The sequence below is a fragment of the Nematolebias whitei genome, chromosome 13, assembly GCF_014905685.2.
Source record: "Nematolebias whitei isolate Nwh7 chromosome 13, NemWhi1, whole genome shotgun sequence".
Lineage (NCBI taxonomy): Eukaryota > Metazoa > Chordata > Actinopteri > Cyprinodontiformes > Rivulidae > Nematolebias > Nematolebias whitei.
The window spans coordinates 5,218,195-5,227,047 of NC_056510.1; the positions used below are offsets into that span (position 1 = coordinate 5,218,195).

General features: G+C 46.5%; 1 protein-coding gene across 16 annotated transcripts in view; it reads left to right on the plus strand.

Annotated features, from left to right (window-relative positions):
* The window catches only part of ttn.2 (titin, tandem duplicate 2), a 202,703-nt gene that overhangs the window by 2,254 nt on the left and 191,596 nt on the right, over window positions 1–8,853 (plus strand). For all 16 annotated transcript variants that reach the window (XM_037686800.1, XM_037686801.1, XM_037686803.1 and 13 more), the window contains exons 2-12: window positions 863–966; window positions 1,043–1,246; window positions 2,565–2,852; window positions 2,926–3,008; window positions 3,106–3,320; window positions 3,405–3,480; window positions 3,939–4,097; window positions 7,154–7,213; window positions 7,319–7,577; window positions 8,379–8,442; window positions 8,539–8,730. In XM_037686800.1, coding sequence (XP_037542728.1) covers window positions 876–966; window positions 1,043–1,246; window positions 2,565–2,852; window positions 2,926–3,008; window positions 3,106–3,320; window positions 3,405–3,480; window positions 3,939–4,097; window positions 7,154–7,213; window positions 7,319–7,577; window positions 8,379–8,442; window positions 8,539–8,730 — 1,691 coding nt within the window. In that variant the 5' untranslated portion in view covers window positions 863–875. The remainder of the gene's footprint in view (window positions 1–862; window positions 967–1,042; window positions 1,247–2,564; window positions 2,853–2,925; window positions 3,009–3,105; window positions 3,321–3,404; window positions 3,481–3,938; window positions 4,098–7,153; window positions 7,214–7,318; window positions 7,578–8,378; window positions 8,443–8,538; window positions 8,731–8,853) is intronic.

Sequence of the window (8,853 nt, forward strand, 5' to 3'; positions counted from 1 at the left end):
AACCCACCAACCGACCTTCAACCCAACAACCAACCAACCCATTAACAGACCTAATCAACTAAGCAATTGACCTAACTGTCAATTAACCAACAGATAAATCATTTGACCAATCAACCAAATGACAAACCAATCATTTGGTTAATCACCTAACCAACTAATCATTCAGACCAGCAACCAATCATTCAACCAATCAACTTATAAATGCACCCACCAACCAACCGACCAATCATTCAAATTTCCAACTAACCAATCGACCAGTCAGAAGACATCTATCCATCCTTCCATTATCTTTACCTGCTTTTTCCTTTTCGGGTCGCCGGGGTCACTGGTGCCCATGTCCAGCAGTCACTGTGTGAGAGGCAGGGGACACCCTGGACAGGTCTCCAGTCCATCACAGGGACAAACGAGACAATTAATCATTCACTCTCTCTCACTCACACCTAGGGACAATTTAGAGAACAATCAGTCTAACATGCATGTTTTTGGTCTGTGGGAGGAAACCGGAGTACCTGGAGAAAACCCACGCATGCACGGAGAAAGAATGCAAACTCCACCCAGAAATGCCCCCAGCCGGGATTCGATCCGGCAACCTGCTCGCTGAGAGGCAGCAGCTCTACCATCTGAACCACCGTGCTGCTCAGTCAGAAGACAGCTCAAGTCAATCTCAGTTTTTATTGTTTTTGCTCTTCATGTGTGTTGTAGTTGAATTCTCAGCATCTTCCTGGTGTGTATTGCTGTTTGGTTCCTTTATCAGACGTCTACATGTTCTTGCAAATATGTTCCACTTGGGATACGATGGTGTAGTTGTGTGTTGTCCTCATCGGTTTGACTGTTTTGTTTTGTTGTCGTTTTGTCTTTTCAGGGTGCCGACCAACATGTCCACACAGGCGCCGACGTTCACTCAGCCGCTTCAGAGCGTCGTGGCACTTGAGGGTAGTGCCGCGACGTTCGAGGCGCAAGTTAGTGGTAAGAATGAGTCCCAACGATCAGAGGACGAGACCGTCTGTGGGTTCTCCAATAACATCCTGGTCCTTTTGTACAGGTTCTCCAGTTCCTGAGGTGAGCTGGTTTCGTGATGGCCAGGTTCTTTCCACCGCCGCTCTGCCCGGCGTTCAGATCTCGTTCAGCGATGGCCGCGCTGTTCTGAGGATCCCCGCTGTGACCGCCGCACACAGCGGACGCTTCTCTGTCAGAGCCACCAACAATGCTGGACAAGCCACGAGCACTGCTGAACTCCTTGTTACAGGTGAGATGGGGACAGGTGAGACAGCGAGAGAGAGAGAAACTTATGACAACAGATACTTTTCTGTCCCAGTTACCAATATCTTTGGGAAAACCACCTGCACTGCTGAGCTCCTTGATCTTGTGAGACTGAGACATTATGTCTCAGTCTCCTGACTTGTCCTAAGTGTCCCCCACGTTCTATCTGATAACAGCTGGCAGGTAAAGGTGTGGACACCTGTCCTGTCTTCTCATCAGCTGGATCTTTAACACTCCGTCAGTAGAACTTTCATCAAAAACAAAAAGGTCATTTGAAATGTACTCAAAGATCAGTTTGTCTCTGTTCATAAATCTAATGGATATGTCTACGTCCTCAACTAAAATGTTTGATGGACGTCTCCTCAAATTGTCTTTAAATCATGGATCAACCCAGTTTAGTGGTTCTAATTGAGTTTAACCTAAGTTTACATGTTCTGTGTGAAGCCGCTTGTCGAGTGCCGTTAAATGACTGTAAGTTCCTGTAAACTCCCTCTGATGACTAGAAGTTCAAACAGAACCGTCTGAGACTAAATTTAACCTGGCGTCAGCTGATTGGGCGTGGCCTGTTATTTAATCTGGAGATAAAACTGATTTAGATGCAGCTGCTGCAGCATAGTTTTCCTTAACAGGAATTCCAGTTTATTATCTGAACATTTGAACAGAAACCAGTCAGAACCTTTGATCTTTAATTCCTGCTGTGTTGATTCTTAATTCACGTTTTTTATGAAAGTTTCTCTTCCAGAGATTAAAATGAAACAACTAAAAACTCAAAATCTGAACGCTGAGTCACACCCTCCTGTTTCTTCTGCATCCTTTTACCAATCATACTGAACACATTCTGCTGTTCATATATCAAAACGTTCGGCTCGTTCAGGACATGGGTGCTCTGACTCCAAGTATTGACAACGTTTATACATTTGTTTGACTTTATTTACAAATATTTTCCTTCTTTTAATTCCTTCAAAAACATTGTTCAATGTTTTTCTCTTCAAAATCAGATTCAGTTTTGTCTCCAGTTTTGTCTCCTCGCTACTTTTAGCATTTACCTACCATCTTGCTAATTTTAGCTGTTAGCCAGAGTTTGCTAGTTTTTATTTCTGTCGGCTTGTTTTAGCTGAAATCACTGTTTCAGCTGTCCTTCAGCTCTCAGCTGTGTTTTTTCAGAATATGAATAAAGTTTTGTTTGAATTCTGGTTCAAACCTCCATCCAGTCTCCTGAGACGCAGAAGTTCTGAACCTGTTGGCCCTTCTGAGCTGCTCCAGCAGACCTGTTAGAGGTTCTGATCTTTGTTGTGTCTCTGCAGCGGAGACGGCACCCCCCACCTTCATCCAGAGACTGCAGAGCTCCTCAGTGAGGCAGGGCAGCCAGGTGAGGCTGAGCGTCCGTGTCTCAGGGATCCCCACACCTGTGGTGAAGTTCTACAGGGAGGGAGCTGAGATCCAGAGCTCTGCCGACTTCAGGATCCTGCAGGACGGAGACCTGTACAGTCTGCTGATCGCAGAGGCCTTCCCAGAGGATTCTGGGACGTATTCTGTGACGGCTGCCAACAGCAGCGGCCGGGCCACGTCCACTGCCGAGCTGCTGGTTCAAGGTGAGCTCAGGTCCAGTTCACCTGTGGGTGACAGGTCCGATCAGAACTAAAGCTCCAGGTGTTTCTGCTGCAGGTGAGGAAGCGGTTCCAATAAAGAAATCCAAGACCATCATGTCTACGTCCCAGATGGAGGCTTCAGAGACCAGAATGGAGCGGGTGAGTGGCGTCAGAACCGAACCTGATGTTCAGAGGTACTACACTGTGTTTGGGTCTGAAGGATGTTTGGTCTCAGTGTGCTGGTTCTGGTCCACAGAAAGTGGAGGCCAGTTTTCAGGCCACCACCATGATGGAGATGCACGTTGAAGGAGGAATGATGACTCAGCACATAGCTCATAAAACCCCCCCACGGGTCCCCCCAAAGCCCACCTCCCGGTCCCCGCCGTCTTTGGTTTCCAAGGTAACGGGAGGCCGTCAGCAGTCCCCATCCCCTGTCAGACATGTGAAGGGGCCGACGCCCACACCTGTCAGGTACGTGCCCCGCCCCTCACCTGCAGCCTCAGTAGAACCCGTCTTAACAAGATGTTCTGGACTAATTCCGTTTTTTCTCTGCAGACCCGTTTCTCCTTCCAGCAAGGTGTCAAGTTTCCAGATCAAACCCGTCAGAAGTCCTGTGATGACCAGGAAGCAGGTGAGACCAGGTCCAGATGGATCGGTACCAGGTACCGATGAGATTCAGGACCAAATGAGATACAAACATGAAGATTTGTGACGACTTGATCTGACCCATTGTTCAGTTTAATGTTTAAAACCTTGAAGACGTGTTTCTGCTTCATCAAGTAATTAGAGAATCTTCCAGAACCTCCAGGACCTGGTTCTGCCTGTCATTGTTTCTACATCAAACACTGATTGTATTTTCTGAACACTGTGATGTCGGTTCTTTAGACTTTGGGTTTAGTAACGTTTCAAACCAAATGCATTCTTTACAGATTTAGTTGTTTTTGAGTTCACTGAGCATTTTTTTTGTTAGAGGGTTAGAAGTGAACCCAGTAGAACCTTCAGGCCCATATTTGTTCTACTGACCGGTCCAGCAGGTCAGATGTTTTCCTCTGGATGTGTTGATGATCTAGAACCTTGGTTCTGCTGCAGGTTTCTGCCGCTGCAGAGGTTCTGCCTCCCTGGAAGCAGGAGGACTATGTGGCTGAAGGTTACACCACCATGAGCACCATGAGCACCATGAGCAGCAGTGGCACAGCCCAGCTGCATCTGGAGAAGCAGTGGGAGCACCAGGTGGTCTCCAGCATAGAGGTGAGTCTCCTCTTCATCAGGAGGAGGTCTGATGTAGACCTGGCTCCGGATTCTGGGCTTTTATTGGTAATAAATCCTTTCAGTCTCTGCAGCCTGATGCAACGACCTCTGACCTTCTGGTCCTATAATCTTTTCATCAGCTTATCAGTGGTAGGGAGGTTGTCCTCCAATCAGAGGGTTGTGGGTTTGATCCCCTGAGGTGAGCTGTGATGCATTAGAAGTGTGTGGGTAAAAAACTAATCCAGTGATTTAGAAGTGGAGATAAAACTATTCTCATCCGTTGGGAGGAAGTCATTTAGCCTTTTCACGAGGAGTAACTAATATATTGGTCATACTCAACGTGTCAGCTACCCATAATGCACCTGTGTCCTGGCAGGTTCTGTCAGAGGAGGAGCTTCACTGTCTATCAGTAACTTCAGCTGTCAGGTTCCTCAGGACACAATGGTGCAAAGGTCAAATGATGAAGCTCCGCCTCTTCCTCATGAGGCCATTTGTTTTCCGTCAAAGACTCAAACTCATGTTTCAGTCTTCTTCTGTTTTTCCTGTTTCTGGGGTGGTCCTCCCTGAGGTCTGTGTGCTACTCATTGTTTCTTCAGGCTGAGGGGGAGAAAAAGGCCGAGGCGGTCGCCACCGTGGTGGCCGCCGTCGACCTGGCTCGGGTCCGGAAGCCCGTTTTTGAGGAGAGCGAGCAGTCAGAGGAGGACAAGGCTTTGGAGGTGAAGGAGCTGGAAGCAGCATCTGCAGACAAACCAGCTGGTGCTGAAGAGCAGAGATGTGTGCAGGTCCAACAGGTTCAGAGGAGGACTGAGGTCTCCTCCCATGTGGACTCTGGTGTCTCCTCGTCCACAGTCCCACATTTCACCGTCTCTAAAGTTTCTGTCCCTAAACACGAATCGAGCCACGAGGTAAGAGGATCAGCTGCAGACCCATCTTCGCTCCTGAACCTCCATCCCATCTTTAACAAACACACATTTAACCAGTGTGGTTCACCTTGTGATCCAGCCTACACCCTCCTGGTTCTGATTCTGCAGCATCTTGACCCGTCAGCATCACTCTGACCCTCCTCCTGATTCACCACTTTTGATGTAGTTTTTAATATTTCTTTGTTTTTAATCAAACTTTACTCAGAAGAAATTGGGGAAAATGTTCTGGTTTTCCCTTTTTTAACTTTTAATTTCCCGTCAATCTTTATAAAATCAAGATGTTTCATGTTCTGTTGCATCAGCTTCATTCCAGTTAAAGATCTGTTGCTGCGTTTCAGGCTGGAACAGATCCAAAAGGCTTTTCATGACATAAAAATGTCAGACAGAGATAAAAGTCAGCAGGTTTATGTCCTGAAGGTCATGTGACCTCACTGCTCCTTCTGTTGTGATCTTTATAACGAGTTCTAATTCTGGACCTCCCGACCCACAATCAGAACTGAAGAAGCTTTTTGGATTTGAGGTGAAACATCTTCAAGGAACAATTCAGTGCAGTTTATTTCTGTAGCTCCAAGTGTCAACAGAAGTCGTCTCAGGGCACTGAACAAAAACATTCACATACATTAAAAAAAACTATTAATAAAAGTTATTTATGTAAGGAAGCAGCAGATTGCAAGACAAAAGAAGAAGATCAAAGGTCTTCAGGACACACAGTACACCAAGGTCTGAGCAGGACTGCCATGATCTCTTGTCCCTCAGACGGTACCGTATCATTCTGGTCTAGAGGCGGTGCCGACTTCTCTGGGCTCTATCTGGGTCGGACCATCACACAGAGGAAACCTGGATTCCAGATGTTTGTTGGAAGAAATGGACCAAAGAGGAAAAGGAGCATTCAGAGCGTCATCAGCAACAAATCCTGGTTCTGTATCAGTTCTGAACCTGGATCAGGATTCTCTGATGGGAGAATGAGAGAAGCTTCGGTTCCAAAGGTTCCATCGCATGGACCTTGTGCAGGAACATTTAACGGTCAGATGAGACAGAAGTAGTCTCAGCCAGAGAAGACACCCATCATCATGGGATCATGGGACACAGAGTTTGATTTGGTGATGGCAGCATCCTGTTCTGGGACTGTCTAACTCTTCAAAGAAAACAAATCCAAAAGCCCGGTTCTGTAAAGGTCTGGGCTTGGAACAGGGTTTTGTGAGTGTTGGACAACTTGATGTGTTTGCAGGGACGAAATAAGACCTGAAACTCTTCATCATTTGATCTCCTCTTCATCAGAATGGCTTAAGGTGTTGAAGGAACCTGAACATTTCAGAACAGGGAAAACTGGACCAGGACCTGGTTTTTAAAGAGTTCTCCAGCCTTAAATGCAGATATTAACTAAAATGAAGCTGATGAGATAAACACTGAAATATTTTCATTTTCTCTAACAGGAAATAAAAGTTAAAGGTGTTTAAGACCACCTGTGTCTCTTTAGTTTCTTTAGTTTCCTCACCGTCCTGACTCTTTCTGACCCAAGTTGGACTCGAGTCTGGCTGCCTGCCTCCTTTTCACTGAGTGCATCTTCATCACTCACTAATCCTCGGCAGAGCGTGGACTTCCTGTTTGTTCTTGACGATGGTTAACCCTGCTCTTATTGGCCGGTTCAGGTGTCCATCGCCGGTTCGGCCTTCGCCGTTCTGCACAAAGAGCTGTCCTCCCCCTCTGCTACCAGGAAGATCATCAAGCCCGTCAAGTCTCCCAGCCCGTCTCGCAGGGCGGTGGTGGAGGCTAGAGTGACGCCGGAGCCCCTCCCACCACTGTTCAAAGATGTCAGATATCAGAGGCAGTTTGAGGGCGGGGCTTATGCAGTGAGTGAGGAGGAGTTTGAGGACTGGGAGCCTCAGGTTGGTCCTTCACTCTGTCCTCCTTCGTCTTCTCCCTTTAACCTTCACCTCCGTTCTCCTACTATAACGCACCAACCAATCACATGCAGCCCTTCATGAAGACTCCTCCTCTTCCTCCTCCTGTCCTCATCCTTCTGTCCCTCTGCAGGGTTTTATCTGTCCTCACCAGCTTCCTCCCACCATCTTCATAGAATGCGCACAAATGCCTCGTTTTTTCTTCTTCTTCACTCTTAATGTTTGTTTTCAGGAGTCAGCTGCCGTCCCAACAAGAGCCCACGAACCTGCGATTCCTCCCACTGTTGTTGCTGTGAGTAAACTTCCTGGTTCTCTTCTTTTCAAAATAACTCCACAGGTGATGTTCTGTGTATGAGTCTGTTGGTCCAGGTTTCTGATGGCCTCTGTCTTCTCTCAGGGCCTGAAGAATGTGACGGTGACAGAGGGCGAATCAGTGACCCTGGAGTGTCAAATCAGCGCACAGCCCGCCCCCGTCATCCTGTGGTTCAGAGAGGACTACAAGATCGAGAGTTCAATCGACTTCCAGATCAGCTACGACAGCGGCTTGGCCCGGATGATGATCCGCGAGGCGTTCGCCGAAGACAGCGGTCGCTTCACATGCACTGCCACCAACGAGGCAGGAACCATCAGCACCTCCTGCTACCTGCTCGTCAAAGGTACCAAAGTCCAGTTTAAGTTATTTTTAAAACACTTTAGGAAGAGTAGAAATTAATTCAATTTAATTCAGTTCATTTCTGTAGCTTCAAGTCACAACAGGTATACAGGTCTATGTGTACTTTCTATAGTCCAGGTGTACTTTCTATAGGAGGAAAGACAAAAAAAAAAACTTGTTAAGATAGAAATAATTACAAATACAAACCGGTAGAGTAGAGCAAGTACAGACAGCAGTAGAGTGAGGAAATGTGGTCAATTTGTCCTCCAGCAGTCTAAGCCTATAGAAGTATAACTAAGGGGTAGCTCAGGAAACCCAAGCTGACACTAACTATAGGATTTATCAAAAAGGAAAGTCTTAAGCCCAGTCTTAAAACTGGACAATGTGTCAGTCTCATGGACAGAAACTGGAAGTTGGTTCCACAAGAGAGGAGCCTGAGAACTGAAAGATCTGCCTCCCATTCTGCTTTTGAAAACTCTAGGAACCACAAGTAAACCTGCAGTCTGAGAGTGAAGTGCTCTGTTAGGAAAATATGGGACAATAAGATCTGTAATATAAGATGGATCTAGGTTGTTGAGAGCTTTGTAGGTTAGAAGTAAGTTTGAATTCAATTCTGAGTTTACAGGGAGCCAATGGACAAAATTAGTTAATAAATTTGGAGCATTCTAGATGAAACAGCTCTATCTATTTTCTTGGTTCATGGTCTAATCCAAACAGGCTGTCTGGAAGAAATTCAGAATAATTTATCCTGAATAAACAGTTTAAAGATTTTCAGGTCATAACTTTGATATTCATTGTATTTCAGTGTCAGAGGAAATAGAGAGCAGAGAGGAGATGGTGGCCGTCACAGAAACTGGAATTACACAAACGTGAGTTTTAACCAGCATTTTAAACCTTGGAGTTTGTTGGAGCAGCTATTAAGACTCATAGTTGCAGGGTTTGACTCAGCTGCTGTTTCTTGTCAGTGTTGCTGTTGAAATGAAGGAGCAGACGGAGGTGAGCGCAGGAGAGTCTGCGGCTCCCTTCTTCATCAAGAAACCCACGCCCCAGAAACTGGTGGAGGGAGGAAGTGTCATATTTGAGTGTCAGGTTGGAGGAAACCCAAAACCTCACATCATCTGGAAGAAGAGTGGCGTTCCGCTCACTACCGGATACAGGTACACACACATCAGTGCCACAGACCAGATGGGTACACATCAGCAAACCAAGAACCAGTCAGTTCTAGGTCACCATACCAAGAACCAGTCAGTTCTAGGTCACCATACCAAGAGCCAGTCAGT